This window comes from Alosa sapidissima, chromosome 10, assembly GCF_018492685.1.
Source record: "Alosa sapidissima isolate fAloSap1 chromosome 10, fAloSap1.pri, whole genome shotgun sequence".
Taxonomy (NCBI): Eukaryota; Metazoa; Chordata; class Actinopteri; order Clupeiformes; family Clupeidae; genus Alosa; species Alosa sapidissima.
Window position 1 is genome coordinate 13,506,170 of NC_055966.1, and position 22,677 is coordinate 13,528,846.

The following is a 22,677-nucleotide window of genomic DNA, read 5'->3' on the forward strand; positions in this document are numbered from 1 at the left end:
TGGCTCATTTTCTGTGAAGAACATAATGTTCAATGTAACATTTTCAAATAACATTTTCAATGTAACATTTTCAATGACTGCACACGATACCCCCCCCCCCCCCACCTACACATAACTATTACATATGTGGGGTTCGGGTCTACTGGACCCGAGTGTAATAATTATAGGGGCTATGTACCATAATTGAGTCCTCCTCCTAAGTGGGCCTGCTGTGTGTGTGTGTCTGTGCGTCTGTATGTGTGCGTGGCTGAGTATAGGTGTCTGTGTGTGAGAATATTGTCTTTCTGCCCCTGCTATTTCCACACAGAGTTACATTTGCTTTTTTTTACAAATTGTTACATTTCAAGCACTTTCACCTGTTCTAAGAAATAAGCACTAATAATTATCAAAGATCTTGTTTCTATTTTTTTTTTTACCTTTTTTATACCTTTTCTCACAAAAATGGTCATATGAACATAAATGTGATCTTTCAGGGGTAAATGGCAAATATGAACCATAAATGATGTCTATATCATTGGTAATTGAGCTAAAGTAAACATCTAAGTATTTTTTTTTTTTACCTAAATTGTCATGACTGTATTGATTAAAAAGCCTAGCAATGTGGTGGGTCCACCAGACCCAGGAACATTAGCTGAGTAGCAAAAATATAAACACCTTACAGTGTTTCCCATACATTGACTTATTTGTGGTGGCCCACCACAATATCAACATTGACCACCACACAATGATTTTCCAGGTTGTACTAAATTGTGCTAAAATCTGGTTAGCATCATAACCACGCTGTGTTAATTTGTCAAAAACTGTTGCATTCAAGTTAATTCTGCAAACCAACCACAACAAATGGAATTCAATTCTCTGGGAAACATTGCCTTAAAAGGGTTAAAGCATCAGGAGGGGGGACTACCTAACACACATACATAGACCCACTGTACAGCTATGTACCTGCTAGCTACCATTATACTCAACACCAACTCATCTACATCCAAGCTGGGTTTGAAGCTGCACACTGCGCAGGTGCACAACTGAAAAAAAGAATTCTTGAATTTATTTTGGTGAGCAAGACACAATGCTTGGGTGGGCTTAGGCCGCCCTTGCCCCTGCCTAGAGCCGGCCCAGATCCAGCCACACGAAAAATGTTGAGGTGAACTGTTTGTGACAGTTAATTAGTTCCTTCCTGTGAACAAACCCCTGTAAATAAATTGCTTCCATTACCTTAGGAGTAAACATATACTTGACACCATTCATGGCTCCATGCAGGGTGACTCCCCGAATGAGATAGATGATGAGGACGACGTAGGGAAACGTGGCCGTGAAGTAGACTACCTGTGAAGATTGAACACGGTCAAAAGTTCACTAGTGGTGTTTACAGAGGTTTGACCCACTTAGTTGGGTGCAGGTGTTTCCTACAATTCAGCCACGCCTGCATAATTCTGTTGTTTACTTTTCTTTAAGGGTAACAACCACTGCATGGACATTTACAAGATATGATTTATCACTTGATCAGCAAACAGTAGTGCAAGACCTTCCCCCCTGAGTTTCTGCCTTAGGCTTACATAAGGTATTAGGCCTCTCCAAGAAAATGACAAAGACAATGGTTGCATAACATAAATACTTTCTCTTTGACTTCTGAGATTATTTGTAAACAATTAACTGCAGCTTGATTGTATTAATTGTACATCTGTATAACACTTTGTACACGCTGTATTACACTCAATCAATTATTTAATTAGTCAGTTATAAAATTAATCAGCAACTATTTTGGTAAGTGGTTAATCGGTTTGTGTTATCGTTTAAATTGAAATTCTCTGATTGCAGCTTCTTAAATTTGAATATTTTCATCTTCTTCTTCTCTTCTGCAGTACATTTTGGCATGTGGATAAAAGAAAGGCATGCGAGGGTTAGGGTTAGTACATAAAGTCAGTGGCCTACTTTGCCTGTGGACTTCACTCCCCGCACAATGAAGAGGTAGACGATCATCCATGCCAGGACCAGACAGAGGGCCTGACCCATGTGTACTCCGCCATTGTCATCGATGGATGGAGAGATGTTTAGCGTCTCCCGGTAGAAGAAGTACTGTGTCGGCGTGGCAACCTCACACTCCTCTATGTACCCTGTCTGGTTGCTGTTCACCGGACACTCAGCCCACGGCAGCACCGACTGGCGTTCCGGCCAGGGGGAAAAAGACAGAAAAAAAAGTTGCAATATTTTCTTATGGTGACGATAATGGGAGCAAAGCAGTTGATCAATATTTGTTAAATATAAATAATTAAATCTAAGGTAAGTTCCTATAAAAGGATCATGAGCCTTGGACCAAATGATCGCTGTGTACAAGTGGAAAAAGTGCATACCAAAGGAGTTATGAAAAGACAACTAATAAAAATAGAAAATGTAATTTCAAGGAAATTACCAGTGCATGAAAATGCAAAACATACTGTATAATAACATAAAATGCAAAACAAATTGTATTTGGAAACAGTTGTGGGCAGAGGAAACAGTTGGCAGGAGTCATAGTTGATAACTGAGAGTTGAAATGGCTGAACAGTTAGTTGAGTAGTTTAAATAGTTACATTATTTAATAGTGAATTATTGTAGTGAGGACATTTATTTTTAAACAGTTGTGGGCAGAGGAAATAGTTGAACAGGATCTGTAGAGCCAGATTGTATGTTTAAAGCCTGAGACAGAGTATATAGTTTAAAAGTTAAATGTAGATAGTGTAATGGATGTTGATAGACAGAAAGTTGAATGGATGTTGATAGGCAGATTGTTTAATGGATGTTGATGGGATAGTTTAATGGGTAGATGAGTGAATGGTTTGAAGAGGATGAATGGATAGAAAGTTGGATGGAATGTGCCTTATATCCTTGTAGAATGGAGATACACAGAGAGAGTTGGCCTAATTGAGCAGAAAGCAGTTGATACAGGTGCAATCAGTTTAACTAGCTTTTTGATGGGACCTAGTTCAGCAGCTGGAAGTTGATACAGGTGCAAATCAAGTTAATTAGGCCATTATGATGTCATAGTCCCCATACAAAGTCTACGGGGAAAAATAAGCTTGTTTTTTATTAATATCTCAAAAAGTATAAAGTTTACAAAAGTGAAAACATTCCTCAAGTCTCCTTTTCAAGACCTACGTTACAAAGTTTGAACAAAGTTTCTACGTTAAACGGTTGAAGCTGAATTAGACGCAGAAATTTGGTGGGAAGAATAACTAGAAATGTAATTCCAAGGAATTACCTTAAAAGTAGACTGTTTAAAAGTTGTTGATAGACAGCTAGTTTAATAGATAGTTTAATGATAGTTTAGCAATGCTAACATGCTAACTATGTTAACCATGTGACTTAGCTAACCTAGCTTATCATTTTTAGTAGTTATGCTAACTAGCATGCTAACAATGCTAATTATGTGACTTAGCTAATCTAGCTAATTATTTTTAGTAGTTATGCTAACTATGCTAACTAGCATGCTAACAATGTTAACATGCTAACTATGCTAACCATGTTACTTAGCTAACTTAGCTACTAATTTTTAGTAGTTTTGCTAAAAATGCTAACTAGCATGTTAACAATGCTAAAATGCTAACTATGCTAACCATGTTACTTAGCTAATAATTGTTAGCAGTTTTGTTAAAAATGTTAACAATGCTAACATGCTAACCATGCTAACTAGCTACAGTGGGTAGGAGTCATAGTTGATGACAAGTAACAATTACAATGGCTGAACAGTTAAAAAGTTCAGTAGTTTAAAGGGTTAATTGTTTAATAGTGAAATATTGTGAGGACTTTTATTTTGAAACAGTTTTTGGCAGAGGAAGCAGTTGAACAGGATGTGTAGTCTTAATAGGGCCAGTTTGTATGCTTAAAGCCTGAGACTGGCAGTTGATCCAGGTGGCCTGAACACCTGCCATAGGATTCTAATTGCTTAACGGCCGTATTATGATGTCACAATCGGCAATGTTAAGTCTATGGGGATTTTTAAAAAGTTTTTCTTTAATAGTTTAAAAAGTATAAAAGTTTCAAAGTTGAAAAGTCATACCAACCCGATCTGTTTGAAGACCTACGTAACAAAGTTTGAATGAAGTTTCTAAGTTAAACTGTTCAAGAGAAATAGCGTACGGAAAAAGTGGTAAGCGGAATAATAATAAGAAGAAGAAGTTGCCTAGGAAGAACAGTACAGTGCATTTTCTTGCACTGTAACTAGAAATGCAATTCCAAGGAATTACCAGTGCATGAAAATGCTTAAGTTGTGATGTAAAATATCATGTATAGTTAAAACAGATAATACAGAGATGGTTACTACGGTGATGCTAGGATAGACATGGCGGTTGCATAGCTTAATAAAAGTTGATAGTTTAAAAGTAGACTGTTTAAAAGCTGAATGTAGATAGTTTAAAAGTTGTTGATAGACAGTAGATAGTTTAAAAGTTGTTGATAGACAGCTAGTTTAATAGATAGTTTAATGATAGTTTAAAAGTAGAGCGTTTAAAAGTTGAAGGTAAATAGTTTAAAAGTTGTTGACAGACTGGAAGTTTAATGAATGTTGATATTCAAATAGTTTAATGGCTGTGTATAGGTAGATATTTGACGATAACTGAAAGTTGGAATGGCTCTAATGTTTGCTAGCAGTTATGCTAAGATTTTTAACTATGCTAACCATGCTACTTAGCTAATGATTTATAGTAGTGCTAACAATGCTAACATGCTAACCATGCTACTTAGCTAACGTTTTCTAGCAGTTTAATGAATGTTGATATTCAAATAGTTTAATGGCTGTGTATAGGTATATATTTGACGATAACTGAAAGTTGGAATGGCTCTGATGTTTGTTAGCAGTTATGCTAAGATTTTTAACTATGCTAACCATGCTACTTAGCTAATGTTTTATAGCAGTGTTAGCAATGCTAACTATGCTACTTAGCTAACATTTTCTAGCAGTTTTGATAAACATGCTAACTATGTTAGCAATGCTAACCATGCTACTTAGCTAACTTAACTAATGTTTTCTAGCAGTTTTGCTAAACATGCTAACTATGTTAGCAATGTTAACATGCTAACTATGTTAACCATGTGACTTAGCTAACCTATCTTATCATTTTTAGTAGTTATGCTAACTAGCATGCTAACAATGCTAACATGCTAACTATGTTAATTATGTGACTTAGCTAACCTAGCTAATCATTTTTAGTAGTTATGCTAACTATGCTAACTAACATGCTAACTATGCTAACCATGTGACTTAGCTAACCTAGCTAATCATTTTTAGCAGTTATGCTAACTATGCTAACCATGTTACTTAGCTAATCGTTTTTAGCAGTTTTGATTTAAAATGCTAACTAGCATGCTAACAATGCTAACATGCTAACCATGCTAACTAGCTACAGTGGGTAGGAGTCATAGTTGATGACAAGTAACAGTTACAATGGCTGAACAGTTGAAAAGTTCAGTAGTTGAAAGGGTTAAATTGTTTAACTGTGAAATATTGTAGTGAGGACTTTTATTTTGAAACAGTTTTTTGGCAGAGGAAGCAGTTGAACAGGATGTGTAGTCTTAATAAGGCCAGTTTGTATGCTTAAAGCCTGAGACTGGCAGTTGATCCAGGTGGCCTGAACACCTGCCATAGGATTCTAATTGCTTAACGGCCATATTATGATGTCACAATCGGCAATGTTAAGTCTATGGGGATTTTTAAAAAGTTTTTCTTCAATAGTTTAAAAAGTATAAAAGTTTCAAAGTTGAAAAGACATAGCAGCTTCATCCGTTTGAATACCTACGTTACAAAGTTTGAATGAAGTTTCTAAGTTAAACTGTTCAAGAGAAATAGCGTACGGAAAAAGTGGTAAGCGGAATAATTCACCCCTTGCAAGTGACGTCACGTTTTGTTCGCGCCACAGCAAAATAGCCTAGTGGACGGCAAGAACACAAATCAAATCAATGGGTTGTAATGGGACATATCGCACAGCTAGGAGATTATAGTGAGATTTAACCGTAGTAATGCCCTTCCACGACTGTTGGCTTATTGTTTGGAATACAACAACATCCCATGTTCTTGCATAGATATATTTTGGTTTGTTTTCTTTGTGTTTCGGGAGTATTTCAACCACAATTGCATGCTTATCTCCTCAGTGTATGAAGCACAGCAGCGGTTGCTATAGCAACCATAGACTCTGAACAGGACGGCAGATAGCACTTAGGCAAAGTCTTTGGCAAGATCTGAATGTAAACAGATAATACCGTTCAAGTTTTTTTTTAATTTCCTATTTCTTTCAATTCTTTAACTTAAGACATGTAAGAAGTAAGTTTATTCGCTGGGCAACGTACAAACTGACGAGTTACATTAGCCCTAGCACTATGAGCTACGATAAACGTTAGCTAGAATAGCTAGCTTCTAAGTGTGGCAGCTAGTTATTATTTCATGTTCTGATATGACATTCTTAACGTTTTGACTATGTTACAACTGATAAAAGCAAGACAAATAAAGTAACCAAATCGCTTTGCAATATTTTAGTCCAGAAATACTTATGGGTGTTCATTTACCATAATGTTAATTACAGTAGCCTAACGTAACGTTATCTCCCCTTGCTGTTACCACCAGTTTTAATAACTTTACATTTGCGATCATGACCCATTTCATCTAACAACACCACTGGCATCTTCTTTGACTATCAGACCCCAAACAGCAATACATTGAACTACAAAGATGTTATAGTAATGGTGTTCAGTTCATCATAATCTTTATGACATAATGTAATTTGCCGTCCGTCTCCCATCTTTTTGCCGTCCAGCATGGAGCCGTCACGTGACTTAAGTCACGTGTCTGCAAGGGGTGAATAATAATAAGAAGTTGTTGCCTAGGAAGAACAGTACAGTGCATTTTCATGCACTGTAATAATAATAATAATAAGAAGAAGAAGAAGACTTCGGATAACAGAACAGTGCATTTTTATGCACTGTAATAATAATAATAAGAAGAAGACTTCGGATAACAGAACAGTGCATTTTCATGCACTGTAATCAGAAGAAGAAGAAGAAGACTTCGGATAACAGAACAGTGCATTTTCATGCACTGTAAAAAGAGGAAGACATTTTTTTCTGCTCTGACAAGGAGCTTTTTGTTAATGTGGCGAACCACATGTCCATAAAGTCCGAGTCAAAAATAATTTGACGCTTATTCAAATTTTCTTACCTAGGGCAGTTAGCTTCACAGTCATTCAGACTTACCTGGAATGAATGAAAGAGATACCAGAAGCTCCATGCATTGATGACATTGTAGTAGAGACACAAGTACAACGATGTTACAACACTTGCAATACCTGTGTGGGGAAATTTTGGGAGGAGTCAGATCATTATTTATTTTGGTACACACACACACACACACACACACACGGCATGACACTTCAATACTACAAGCTTCTTCGTTAATTTGATACACTGAATAGGAACACATCTTCCTCTTCTCCTCCACCCCACCTACTCATTCCTTCAAGAACTGACTTGCTGTGAACAAGCAAGTTCCCACCTACTCATTCCTTCAAGAACTGAACTTGCTGTGACAAATCTGACACTGCACTTCCCTTCCAAAAGGGCAGGGGATCTTAATCAGTCTTCCTGGATGTGTCTATAGTAACCATCACTGCTCTGTTGGTAAATGTGTGACTAATCCTGCAGTGAACCCAAACCCAAGGAGGCTATAAAACTCATAGGTCCTCTGTCTTGATTGTCTGTCATTTTGTCTGCTACTGCTAAGTGATTGAAAGCAAATGTTTGTTGCTTGCATGCCTTCTCTGGCTCTTCACATGTATGTAAATGTGAATCACAGGGCCACGGGTGTGTGTATACACTGTATGTGTGTGAATGAGTATGTGCTCCAACTCACCCACACCCCCCAGATAAGGGTTAATGGCGCTCCATGCTCCAATGCTTCCGAGGCGCATCTTCTGTCCGATAGCCAGCTCCATGTAAAACAGAGGAATGCCCTCCAGTATCAGCATCAACAAGTAAGGTATCATGAAGCCCCCTTTAGACACACATGCACATACACACACACACACACACACACACACACACACACATTTAGCACTTTCACACAGGGATATTTATTAGTAGATTACAAAACTGAGTTTGATATCAGTGCATAAATCAGTTAATTACACTGTGGTTTATAGTCTGTACTCTGTAGACTAATTCAGGACTATAGCTTGCCAACAGTTTATTACTCTCTCATTTAAGTCGAGCGACGAGTATGAATGAACAGGTATGATAAGGGATCATATTCCAAAAATAATTCTGTGGATTTCAGTTGCTGCTCCTGGAAGAAACTGGAATCCATGCATTTCCACAGAATTATTTTTGGAATCTGATCCCTTATCATACCTGTTCATTCTTACTCGTCGCTCGACTTGTCGTGACTAAATTAAAGATGGCTGCAAATGCTAAACTCTGTGAAGATACTGTCTGTATAAATCGTCTTGTAAGTAAACCACCAGTGCTTTTTCAAAGTTCTCAATGTCTCGTTTTAAATGTCAAGGCCCTCGGAAGTCTACCAATGAAGTATGGGGCTACTTTGAGCCTCGTAAATGGTGTAAAACAGTGATTTATTTGCATGGCTGATGCCCGAGGCACCCCCATCGAAAAACTGTTGGTAGCATCGGCTAACTAGCGCCAGATTTCTGAGTGCAGGGGACAAGCCGAGATGAGCTATGAGACATACGTTCACACTCGGTATCATGTTTCAACACACTTTAGGTCAAAATCACAACGGAATTCTCCTTTAAGCTAATTAGAGTGTCAGTGAACTTTCAGAAGTAGTTTATGACTTTTTTTTCACTAAGGTATGAAAATAAAGTGACACAGAAGCTAAATCCCGAGTCATTTTTCAACATAGGAAAGACAAGAGAAAACACTACATTTTAAATAAAAAGAAAGTGTATTAAAACAATAATTAAAATATTCTAATCAACTGGAAATGTGACAAACATGCTTGGACAAGGACCCATGGTTATATTGTCCCCAAGCACAGTATGGAGGATGGAAAGATACATACAAAATATTCCTTAAGAACCACTGTTGCAGAGTTACAGAAAAAGGTATCATCTTGGGGTCACCAAATCCCCCCAAAAATCTTAAAAAGTGACCTCACTGCTAATAGATTATTTAGAGGGCATGCCAGGTAAAAGCCTTTCCAGTCATTTAATTACAAATGTAAACGGCAGGAGTTACTGAATGGTACAGTGACTTTGTCTGGAAGTGTGGTCTGTTGTCAGATTAAATTAAATTTGTGCTCTTTAGCAAGAAACACTTTAGGTGGTTTTGGCGTAGATAGAAAAATGACTATACTTAAAATAATCCCATGCCTAATGAGAATGATGGTGGAGGGGCTGTGATGTTGTGGGGCTGTTTTTATTCCAAAAGGCCTTGGGAGCCTTATTAAGTTGCATGGTATCATGAACCCCACGAAAAACATTTTTTTAAAGGACATCTGTCAATCTCTGCCAAGTCACTAAAGTGGGTCATGATTGGATCATTCATCAGGTCAATGAACCAAAACAAACATACAGATCAAAACAAAAATGGTTTAAAAATATGTATTTTTGTCAAAATAAATTCGCTTCCCTTCAAGTTTGGATTTTTCCTCATTGTTTTCATTGTGAGATTACAATAAATCACCAACAGATTATTTTTTTTATACCTGTTTTAGTCAACTTTAGCAGAGGTGCCAATAATTCTGGAGGGTACTGTAGTAAACCATGCGTCTGTTGGACATGCCTCAAACTCTATGTGTCAGATCATTAACAGTTTTTAACCTGAGACGCCATGCACTCATTCCAAGGATCCCACCAAATCTGTTTCTCTTCTCATTTGAATTTTCCAAATAACTTAAAAATAATTATAAATAGAACACCAATAACCAAAACACAGTTAACAGTTACTTTGTGCTACCAAACATTCATTCAGGGGCAATTTCTCTTAACAGAGCTAGAATAGATTTTCTATTTTTTTCAATCCTCTCTCTTTTCTTTGATGTCTGACTGGAGTGGTTGAGCGAGAGACAAGCTCAATGACCCTTAAAGCCAAGTAAAGGGTCGAGGTACAGTAGATTAGGTTTTCCTGGAGTCCCAGTCAATGGAGACGCTCATTAGAAGTTACAGTTATGGAATGGGGGAGGAGGGAATGTTGCTTCTGTCAACTACATAACTGCCTATTAAACAGTGTGTGGCCATGACTCCTGTGGCGTAGTGTCCTTCCTACTCATTTCCCTTTGCCTCAGTGCCTCAGTCTACAGTGCATTTCCAATGAAAGCACTTGGTGGTAAACAGCAGATTACTTTGAGTGTAATCTGGCAGAGTAGAATATTTGAAGGTTTCGCACAAATCACTTTTTGCTGACCGATTAATCACAGATTACTCATAAATGGAAAAACAAGTCTTTAACACGTGCAGTTAAGGTGATGATATGGGGCTAGTTTGGGCAAACACATAACTAATTTCATGTGTTATGATTTTCCTGAAAATAGAATTGTTGCCTATGTGTATCATCATCTTTACACTGGCTGCTTATAAAACATACTGGACATAGGACAGAGTTTTTAAGACCTCTGTTACTTTTTTGTTGGTCTGAGATGGTTTGATTTGAGCATTCTACATTTTACAAATACATCTCTACCCATTCTATGTACATAACTGTATAACCTTTCTAGACTTTGAAGTTTAACTATACTCTGACTGCAAGCTCTGTTATTTCACATAGTTAACTGAGTAAGCAACAGCAAAAGTTACTTGGGGGTATTACAAATACATAGATGCATAAAGCCCACTCCAGTGATAAGAAGCCAATGCAAACATACCGTAAGTACATGTATCTCTGTCTCTGCATGGTGATCTATTTAGGGGCAGCCGTGGCCTACTGGTTTGGAGGGTTGCCGGTTCGAATCCTGACCACAGGCACGGCTGAAGTGCCCTTGAGCAAGGCACCTAACCCCTCACTGCTCCCCGAGCGCCGCTGTTGTTGCAGGCAGCTCACTGCGCAGGGATTAGTGTGTGCTTCACCTCACTGTATGTGTGCTGAGTGTGTTTCACTAATTCATGGATTGGGATAAATGCAGAGACCAAATTTCCCTCACAGGATCAGAAGAGTATATATACTTATACTTATACTATTTCCATAGCCTACTGAAATCACATCACCGCAAGAGTTTTCAGTGCATTTCTTGTCTGGATTGTGTTATCTTACATGTTTATTCTAATATACAAAAATGATGGCCATAATTCGTTTTAGAAGATCTTAGAGCCAATGTATCTGTGAGCATTTAGGAGCTCCCTGAAGTGTAGTTGTCTCTTGCACAAGGTATGTCTTTTGCCATGTGCTAATGTGTCTTGTGCTGTGCCTATGTCTTTCCAGGCATTGGACCTATTCGTCCAATGCGTAGAAATACCCTTTAAATAAATAAAAAATGGCATGTGTAGCAATGATTTTGGTCAAACGTAGGCTACATAGGCCTATTATATTTTACTTATGACATTCATTAATTTGCTGTAAAAATATTTGTCTGCCCTCTAAGCTGAGAGGGTCTTTCACTCTTTGCTTCAACTAGTGTCTATCCTCGTTTGTATCCTCGTTGTATTTCAAGGTGTTATTGCTTCGGGGTTCATGAAAATGTTTAGTCTAATAACCAGTTTGGGGTCACACAGCAATACAAACGACGAACAACTCTGACATGACAGATGCCCACTCGATATCGCAGTGTCTGCGTGGCATAGCCGAAGTTAGGCTTTAACATCTAACGGGTTTCACTGCTATAAGCATACCCTTTTAGTTTAGTTTTTTTTGTGTTAGGATAAGCGCAAATCATTCAAATAGGTAGGCGAGGTGGGCTCCACCTGTTACAAGGCTTCACAATTCATAGACACAGGGCAAGTGGTAAAGAGATCGCATACCTCCACCGTGCATCTGACAGAGGTATGGAAAGCGCCAGACGTTTCCAAGTCCCACTGCGTATGACACACAAGCCAGGACAAATTGCATTGGGTTATCCCACGATGGTCTCGCGTCCTTCTCCATCTCCATATTTCGGGACTGGGTCAATATGTCGTGTAAAAACAATCGTTGTAGCCGTGGACTAGAATGGACCAGTCTGTGGGAACAAACAGATCCAAAGATACAGATTTTAAAGTTTGAGTGTGAAAGAAAGGTTTCAGCACCGATTAGTCCGACCTCCGTTTTCACATGCAGTTATAAAGCTTGAGTGGGAGCGTTTCTAAAGACATCCTCTCATGGTAAGGGGAGGGTCATGCTGGTTAATTGGTCTCACTTGCGCAATTCAGGTGAATATTTAATTGCTGTTTCTTTAAACGGCGGTTATCTCATATGGAGATAGTGTGTATGTTAGAGTCCCCTTTTAAGACCAGTGTTGTAAAGCATTACAAAGTAACGTGTTAGGCTACTGTAATTCCACTAGACTACTTTTAGCGGTAACCAGCATTGTAACGCAGTTACAATTGCTGACATTTAAATGAGATACCAATGTGAGTTATGCTGCGCCGCATTGTGATGTGTGCCTTATCTTGTGTGAAAAATGAACGACTTCAGGAGACAAGACTCAGATTCACATTTGCTGCTTCTGATCTAACGTCCTTAGCAGTGTTTTCCGCGATTGTGTTTAGTCATTGCAGATGCATTCTTTACATTTATAGCAGTCTCCTCACATTCCTCCTTCTGATTTTAAACACGCAAGAGTTCAGGCTACATCAGGCGACATCTTAAATGCCTTTCAATTGTGTTTCCATCTCGTAAAAAGTGGTGCAGTAGGCACATTGTTGTTAATCTTTCTGCTCTTCTTCGCCTATTGCGCAAAAGCCTCACGACATAGCCACAACATAACACCAATATTCCTACTGTAATTACTAATATACAGTAACTTGCCCAACACTGTTTATGACTAGCAGTAAAATTGTCTGTCACAAGTGTATACTATTGTTTAACCAATTGACCAAAAAATAAAAGTAATTCACTACATGTTTCATAGTAGCCTATAGGCCCATTATGTTGCAACCAACGTTTATAGAATATGGTCCTTCATTCAGTCCTATTCACTGAGCCAACCACAATAAGTACAATTAAATTGAAATTGAAATTGAAATACTTCCTCAAATGCTACTCTGAAGAGATCAAAAGCATGGCACTCAGGACAAAGTCTATGTAGATCAAATAAAAGCATAAATGGGTGGTGTGCATGCTCACTCAGCAGGGAGCAAAAACATTGACTATGTCAATGAATATGCAATGACTTAAGCCTATACTGTTATAAATATGTCATAAGATGTGTTCAATGTTAAGAACTTTTACGCTATATACGTAATATGCCATGTTATTATAGTGTTTTCCTGTACCTGTAATACAGTGTTTTGTAAAGTGTCTTTAGAATTGAAAAGTGTCCTTTTGAGTATCTGACGATGCTGTGATTTAATGTATAAATAATTTTTTTAATTCCCGTGAGGGAAATTTGGTCTCTGCATTTAACCTAATCGGTGAATTAGTGAAACACAAACAGCACACAGTGAACACACAGTGAGGTGAAGCACACACTAATCCCGGCGCAGTAAGCTGCCTGCTACAACGGCGGCGCTCGGGGAGCAGTGAGGGGTTAGGTGCAGGTGCCTTGCTCAAGGGCACTTCAGCCGCGGCCCACTGGTCGGGGCTCGAACCGGCAACCCTCCGGTTACAAGTCCAGAGTGCTAACCAGTGGGCCGCGGCTGCATGATTTCTGCACATTATATCATTGAAAGAAGTGCATATTCCTTTGCTATAAACTTTTTTTGTTGTACATTGTACAGTTTAAATAATACTTGCCAAATAAAAACAAAACAAGAACAACAAACATACTAGCTGTGATACACTGACAGCATAATGAATATGTTTAAGTTTTGGTTTGTTGGGACGTATTGTGCATTACCACATGTGCAGTCACCTGCTGTGCTCTACTTGCAAGACAGCAACACATGTTGAAGAGGACTTTAGCATGGCCGTGAAGTCCCAACAAGTCTTGCTACAGGGGAATGCCAGTCATATTGAGGTGCTAGAAAGTTCACCAACTTAATGGGGAATGCCAGTCGTATTGAGGCGCTACAAAGAGCTGGAGTGGGATTGTTTCAACAGCTAAATGGTTGAAAGTAAAGGATACTGTTAAACAATATTGGTGTATTAATTGACAATGATCTAAATTTCAACAGCCACATGAAACTGATAACTAAATCAGCTTTACTACCTCAAAAATATTGCCAAACTTAGAGGGCTGATGTCAAAACATTAGAAAAACTCATTCATGCATTTATCTCTAGTAGGGTTGATTACTGCAATGGACTGTTCACAGGCTATCAAACAGCTTCAGGTGATATAAAATGCAGCAGCTAGGATTCTCACAAAAACAAAAAGAACTGACCAATTCTTAAATCCCTGCACTGGCTTTCAGTAAGTCACAGACCTTAAAAACGCTTATTTATAAATCAGTAAATGGAGCAGGACCTAAATACCTATCAGACATGCAGTACACACTTGCTCATCCTTTCAGGTCCCAGGTGAAAAATCTGTTTAGTAAAACCTGCTGTTAGAACTAAACATGGTGAAGCAGCTTTTAGCTGCTATGCGGCTCAGCTCTGGAACCAACTTTCAGATGACATTAAAAAGGCCCCCACTGTAGTCAGTTTTAAACCTAGGCGTAAGACCAAACTTTCTGCTAACTACAAATTCTTAGTTACAAATTCATAATCTGCCTTGAAAATTATTCTACCTTGTCTTTTATTACTTTTTTACTACTTTTGTTTTTACTTTTGCTACTATGGCTCGTTTGAAAGGTGAGACTTTAAGCTCACAGTGGGAAGAAACCATTTATTTCTACATGCCTCTGTTCCTGAGAAATCCCAAGCTAAACAGTGGCTAGTTTTCATCAAAATCCCTGTTTTTTTTCTAGAATTGGAAATATAGCGTCTTTTATGAAATATGTGCTGTTTGAGCCTGTCACTGTTCTGCCACTTACATTCCTAAGTCAAAGGACTTGTGTAAGATAAATATATTTTTTTCTGTTCACAAAACCACCATGGGGGGCAACAAAACAATAATACCACATTTCTACTGCTGTCGGGCTCCATAATTCGTCCTCCTCTTGGTCGGTAACGTCTGTGTCGCTATCGTCCTCTTGCAAGCGCTACTCGGCCTATCAACCACTCCGCTCGGCCCGGCCCATGGTGGAGATGGAACCCCCTCCTCAGCACGGTGGTCAGTCACTCTTTCTAATGTTTTTGACCTGGCGTGTGGTCTCCTCTGATTGTGTGGTGATTCTGGTCTCCCCTGATTGTCGTGGTCAGAGTTATCTTGTCTTAGTAGAAAGGTGGACTCATCCAGTGTTGTCTGGCGAAAACGCATTTTTGGCACTCACAGTGTTAATAGGGAATTACTGCATTGAGGACTACAGTTGGTGGGAGTCATAATTGATGACAACTTACAGTTTGAATGGCTGACCCGTTAAACAGTTGTTAAATTATTTAATAGGGAATTATTGTAGTGAGGACTTTCTTAGCCTGCAAGATCTGTCTGCAGGCTAAGACTCCCGCGATATTTTAAAGTCATGTGACATGGTGACACGGTGTTAAGTCCCTCCCCGGCTGACAGAAGTCGGAAAGGATTTCTAACCAGTAAGCATTGCGTCCATCCCAGTGGTCGAACAAGCCTATCGTTGATGACAACTGACAGTTTGAATGGCAGACCAGTTAAACAGCTGGATAGTTTAAATTGTTAAATTATTTAATAGGGAATTATTGTAGTGAGGACTTTTATTTTGAAACAGTTATAGGCAGAGAAAACAGTTGGCGGGAGTCTAGTTGATGACAACTGACAGTTGGAATGGCTGAACAGTTCAATAGTTGAGTATAGTTTAAATGTGCATAGGTAGATAGTTTAATGGAAATTGATAGACAGATAGTTTAATGGATTAAGTGAAGAAAAAGAAGTGAAAGAAAGTGGGGAAGTAAAAAGTGAGCTATCCAGTTCAATGGAGAGAGACACAGAGAAAAGGTTCCATTGAAGTAGCTGCAGTCAGTGAGAGAGCACAGGTACAGTTGATTGCATTCTAAGTCGTTAATAGCCCTTGGAATGTGCCTTATATCCTTGTAGAATGGAGAGACACAGAGAGAGTTGGCCTAGTTGAGCAGAAACCAGTTGATACAGGTGCAATCAGTTTAATTGGCTCAGTGAGGGGGCCTAATTGAGCAGCTGGCAGTTGATACAGGTGCAAATCAGTTTGATTAGCCCATTGTGATGCCATAGTGCCAATGCAAAGTCTATGTGGAAAAATAAGCTTGATTTATGATGATATCTAAAAAAGCATTAAGTTTACAAAAACGAAAAATACATTCCTCAAGTGTCCTTTTCAAGACCTACAGTATGTTACAAAGTTTGAACGAAGTTTCTACGTTGAACGGTTGAAGCTGAATTAGACGCAGCAATTTTGTGGGAAGAATAACTAGAAAATGTAATTCCGAGGAAATTACCAGTGCATGAAAATGTGAAACATATACAGTATTAACAATGCAAATCAAACTTTTATTTGGAAACAGTTGTGGGCAGAGGAAACAGTTAACGGGAGTCATAGTTGATGACAACTGACAGTTGAAATGACTGAACAGTTAAATGGTTGCGTAGTTTAAATAGTTAAATTATTTAATAGTCAATTATTGAAGTAAGGACATTTATTTTGAAACAGTTGTGGGCAGAGGAAATAGCTGAACAGGATCTGTAGTCTTAAGAGAACCAGATTGTATGCTTAAAGCCTGAGACAGAGTAGATAGTTTAAAAGTTGAATGTAGATAGTGTAATGGATGTTGATAGGCAGATTGTTTAATGGATGTTGATAGATAGTTTAATGGGTGGATGAGTGAATGGTTTGAAGAGAATGAATTGATAGAAAGTTGGATGGAATGTGCCTTATATCCTTGTAGAATGGAGAGACAGAGAGAGTTGGCCTAGTTGAGCAGAAAGCAGTTACAGGTGCAATTTGTTTTAGGCCTTTGATGAGGCCTAGTTGAGCAGCTGGCTGTTGATACAGGTGCAAATCAATTTGATTAGCCCATTGTGATGTCATAGTGACAATGCAAAGTCTATGGGGAAACAGTGGGGATTCTAGACATGTTTAACAAGAGTGGGACTAGTGAGACCCTGATTATTTCAAGGGTGGCATGAGGCAAAACATCCAGATAAACAGAAACAGGCTCAAGATGAGAAATTAGCACAAATACATTAGGGAAACCAGGCACCAAACACCATACTCATAAATTGAAGGACAAAAAAACACAAATACCTTACTCTCACATAAAATTTATTTGTATTTGAATAAAATGCAAATACAAATAAACAAACATATTAAAGTTAATTATCTAAGTTGTCTGTCACTGGGCTATGCTGTGCTAAAACAAATTCCATCATGGGGATATTAAAATTAAATGAAGATATACAAATATACTCATCCAAGAATTTTTTCCCCACAATAACTTATACTATCTACAGTATGGCCATCTATTGTTGTAGCTGTTAAAATAATTTGACCTGCTTTTTTGTCTATTTGTTTATTTTTTATTATTTTTTTATTATTTTATTATTTTTAATATTCTATTAATATTATTGTTATTACTATTTTGATTAATATTAAGGATCATATTGGCCTATGAGGGTTCAGGGGTGCTGTTAAACATACCATTTTAATGCAGTTTGGGAGAGACAGAAATATCTTAACAGAGCAAGCAGGGCTCGCCTGACTTAAACATTGGCTACCTGCATATCACTTCACTACTTGACAGTAACCTGCATCAGGGCCAGCCCTAGTACTGCAGCGTGTGTAGCACTGTAGCTGTCTGCTCTAGCTGTTGGGAGGGATGGGCAAAAATACATCAAAATGTATTTTAAAATAAAATATCAGATATACCCTAATTTAAAATGTATCGAAATAAACTATAAAATACATAGCCACACCATGTATCAAAATCAACTGTATTTTTCTATTTTGAAAGTACCAAAAATACTCTTTAAAAGGAGCATATCACTTTGCAAACCTTCCATAGATATCTAATCTATTCCTTCATCAGTACACTGACTCTGTTGATTAAGTAGACAGTGTTTGAGTTTTTCTGTTTTTCTCTGCCTACGAGACATGTCATAACTTGCAAACAGTCAACAGATCAACTATGCTGACCTGCCTGTTACATATCATAGCCTAAACACTGTATCAGAGATGCACTCAAAAAGTCACAACTAAACTTGTCAAGCGGTACAAAGTGGAGACCTTACCTAAAGATCAGGATTTACAAGAGGGACCCCTGAAATCTTCAATATTAAAAGACTATCTGAATATCTATCTAAGAATGGGCCACACCTGAATACTGCAACTGATTAGTTTAGTCATACAGGAAATGCGTTGAAGCTCTCATTACAAATAATGACTTTTCCACAAAGTATTTAAGAAATTTCAGTAGGCGTGTTCAATACTTTTTACCTGTGGCATTCCACTTTTTTACTCATAACTCTACGTATGGACATTAATGTTTGGATTTTTTTATCCAAACACATATATTTATATGTGTGGATTACCTAAGTTAATACTAATGTCATGCAAATAGCCTCACTGGAAGTATACTTACTGAAAAAAATGTTGTCGTGTACAATACTTATTTTCCCCGCTGTAAGTGTGTTATACATAAATAGGCACTGGCAGATGCAATAGGTAAATATCTTTGCGTGTTAGCACAAGGATAGCTGTAGGCCAATAAAGGCAAGCGTGTTTGCCAAGATCAGGGAGCATGCATGCCTCTACAGACATCAACCACATTCAGGCATTTCATATAGCCTAGCCCACATCTTAAATAAACATGTTTGAATAGTCAGTTTGAGAAGAGAGGGAAATTAACCTGGCTAGGTTACCAGCGAGAGTTCATGATTTTCAAATAGTTTGCTGGATAAGTTAATGAAGCTACCAGAGAGAAGGAATTAAGGTGACAGGACCCAGGGACATGCCAATAATCCAGCAAAAGGTAACAAAGTTATTTTCAACCAAAGGATATCTAAGACCTGAAAAAAAACTCTTTCCACCACAGGAAATTACACAAACTCATCAGCTAAAATCTCCCTTGGGATGAATAAAGTAGCCTATCTATCTATCACACACACCTTGGAAACTAGATGGTAATGATGGTAGTTGTGAATAGCAGCAACCGAAGTCAGAAGTATCATCACAGAAGGTAGTTTTTACTGCCATTGAGGCCTAAAGGGGGAACTCAAGATTAAGCTGAAAGAGGCTAAGGAGGACTACAGAAGGAAGATGGAACAGAAGCTGCAAGATAACAACATGAAGGAGGTACAAGGATACAAGGATACAGTACAAGGAAGTTTATTGTCACATGCACTGGGGGGGGGGGGGGGTAAAAAGTGCAGTAGAAGGGGTTTAGTAGATTAAGTGGCAAGGGCTGCATAAGAAAGGTGGGGGAGGATTGGGATTGGGCGGGGGGCACCAACAAGGAGCACCCAAGAGCAACAGGGGCAAGGAAAAACTCCCTTACCAAGGAAGAAACCTTGGGCAGATCCACGGCTAACCCAACTGCCAGGGGTCTTGGTGTGTGTGTTGGGGGGATGACAGGGGAGATGGGATAGTGTGCTGTGTATGTGGGGAGAGGGCATTGTGCAATATGTTGGAGAAGCTTCCTCATGAGACAATGTGCTGTGTATTGGGGGGGGGGGGGGGGGGGGGTCAGTGTGCTGTAAGTATGTTGGGGATGTGTGTTGGAGAAGCTTCCTGATGAAATAATGTGCTGTGTATGTAGGGTAGAGGGGGGGAGTGTACTGCAAGTATGGTGAAGGGACTTACTATTGCAGAGTACTGTATGTATGATGTATGTGAGTGATGACAGTGAAGATGTGTGTGTAGGCGGAAGGGGAGTGGAGCAGTGACTGTGTGTGTGTAGTGTGTGTGTGGGTAGGTGGGGGCAGTGTGCTGTAAGTATGTAGAGGATGTGTGTTGGAGAAGATCCTGAAGACAATGTGCTGTGGATGTAGGGAGGGGGGGGGGGGGCAGTGTGCAGCAAGTATGTAGAGGAGGCTTACTGTAGCAAGCAGTGTGCTATATGTATGTGAGGTGATGACAGTGATGATGTAAGTGTGTGTGTGTTTTTTTTGTGTGTGTGTTGGGGATGGGGGTGGGGGCAGAAAGGCTAGGCAATCAAGGACATGGGTAGATAGATGGAGGAGAAATCAAAAATAATAAATAAAAAGTTCTATGGAGATGTGCAAAAGTTGGAGAAAGTCAGATATGTGCGTGTGTGTGTGTGTGTGTGTGTGTGTGTGTGTGTGTTTTGACGTGTGATGAAATAAGAAAATAAATAAAAGGTCTGTAGCATAGGGAGAGGGATGTAAAAGTGCTAAAAGTCATGTAGGTGTGTGTGTGTGTGTGTGTGTGTGGGGGGGGGGTCATGAGTGCTGAGGAGTGAATGAGTGCAAAGTCAGTATAGTGTGAGTTCAGAGTTGGGAAATGTTTGAGAGTGCTGAGGAGTGAATGTGTGCAAAGTCAGTATAGTGTGAGTTCAGAGTTCGGATAGCCTGGGGATAAAAACTTCTCCTGAGTCTCTCAGTTCTGGCTTTGTGACTACATAGGCGTCTTCTTGATTTCAGCGGTAGGAATAATCCATTGTTAGGATGAGAAGAGTCCTTCAGAATCTTTTGGGCTCTTAGGAGTACTCTTCTGGAATAGATATCTTGTAGAGCAGGGAGTTGAGTTCTTATAGTACGTTCAGCTGAGCACACTACTTTCTGCAGAGTACTACAATCTCTAACTGTGGAGTTCCCATACCAGGTGATGATGCTACCAGTTAGAACACTCTCAACCGCTGAAGTGTAGAAGGCCTTCATGATGGATGTAGAAACTTTGAATTTCCTTAGCTGACTAAGGAAGTACAGTCGTTGTCTGGACTTCTTCAGAACATATTGAGTGTTAACCAGGGCTCCGAACCGGTTCAAGGAACGAAAACGAAAACCGAAAACGAACGTAATTTTACGTAATTTTACGAGGAGCGGAAATGGAAACGAAAACAAAATTGTCTTCAACTGTTCCGGAACAGAAACGTTATTCTGAAATCCACAAAACCGGTTAATAACGGTTTTTTTTTTTTCGTTCTCTATATATTTTATAAAATTTCACAAAAGCATATCCTATGTCAGGGAGACTATTTCCGGTTGTGTGAAAAACAAGCCCGCATCTACACTGTTAATGTGAGCTAACAAGCCGCTATGTAGCCAACTACTGTAGTACTGTACTGATTTCTGCAGTTTGAAAAAAAAAGGAATAAATGGACCTTTGGTCCAAATGTATATATTTTGTCTTGCTGTTGTAATGTAACCTATCCGTCTGCCACTTTGGATCTTAGGCCAGCTCGTAGCATAGGCTACTGAAACTGATTTGGAAATTGTTTGTAGCCTATATGCGTAATAGCCTATTTTGCCTGTCCACGCCTTGTCGTTTTAAAGTCGGGATTTGAAATGTTTGCGCAATTATAGCCTATTCTATGTAGAAGAGTTAAACGGGAAATTTGAGATAGGCCTTGTCAGCAACAGACAGGTTCGTTTATAAACAGGATTGGAATTATAGCGCAAGCCTTTGAAGATCTCCATATGGATAAAACTAGAAATTATTTATAGGCATAGGCAGGCTTGGAATTTCACCATTCTGGGGGCAAGGCCACTTGGCCTTCAGTTGGGCATATTTGGTGGGGGGCACAAAGGCCACATGTCAGGGCACCAAGGCCAAAGTTAACTATAGCATATAAAAATGATCAAAGTTGTATTTAGCCTATTCGCTGCAGTAGCCCTGCATCACTGTATGAAACATGACAAAAACATGAAAAATGACATATTACATAGAACTGTAAATCTTCTGATCATCTAATAATTACAGATATCTAGGCTACATATAACAGTTATTTTATATTTGGCCTGCTATGAAATCATGTATTGAACAATTTAAGCACAGCTCAGCTTTAAGAAACTCAAATAGCCTAGATGCATGCTTAGCATTTTGTGATCATTAAGGCTACTTTCACAAACTGTTAGTCAGCTGTCCTCTGATTTACCAATATCTAGGCGATATTTGTAACATTTATTTTGTATTTTGTAACATTTATTTTGTTTGTCTGAACTGGGGGAGCCACTGAAGCACATCTTCAACTGGAGTCTACGTCTCGGACAAGTTCCAACACTGTGGAAGACATCATGTCTCACCCCTGTTCCCAAGAAACCACACCCCAGCGAGCTTAATGACTTCAGGCCTGTCGGTCTAACATCACATGTGATGAAAACAATTGAGTGGCTGGTCTTAGGTATGCTCAGACGCCAGGTACGCCATGCACTAGACCTTTTACAGTTTGCATACCAGGAGAAAGTGGGCGTGGACGATGCCATCACTTATCTTCTACACAGGACACATTCTCACCTAGACAAGGGGAAAAGTGCTGTGAGAATCATGTTCTCTTGATTTCTCAAGTGCTTTTAACACCATCCAACCCCTCAGACTGGGAGACAAGCTCTTGCAGATGGGTGTGGACGCTCACCTGGTAACCTGGATTACAGATTACCTGACCGAGCGACCACAGTTCGTCAGACTGA

General features: G+C 39.0%; 1 protein-coding gene across 2 annotated transcripts in view; it reads right to left on the reverse strand.

The window, feature by feature from the left end:
• The window catches only part of LOC121720358 (sodium- and chloride-dependent transporter XTRP3-like), a 56,858-nt gene that overhangs the window by 11,102 nt on the left and 23,079 nt on the right, over positions 1–22,677 (reverse strand). Inside the window, exons 2-6 of one of the 2 annotated variants that reach the window (XM_042106379.1) lie at positions 11,928–12,124; positions 7,871–8,011; positions 7,216–7,307; positions 1,930–2,157; positions 1,213–1,323 (exon numbers count right to left, since the gene is read on the reverse strand). In XM_042106379.1, the coding sequence (XP_041962313.1) occupies positions 1,213–1,323; positions 1,930–2,157; positions 7,216–7,307; positions 7,871–8,011; positions 11,928–12,057 (702 nt within the window). In that variant the 5' untranslated portion in view covers positions 12,058–12,124. Of the gene's footprint in view, positions 1–1,212; positions 1,324–1,929; positions 2,158–7,215; positions 7,308–7,870; positions 8,012–11,927; positions 12,211–22,677 lie in introns of those variants that run through there. The other variant, XM_042106380.1, reaches the window with a different exon arrangement.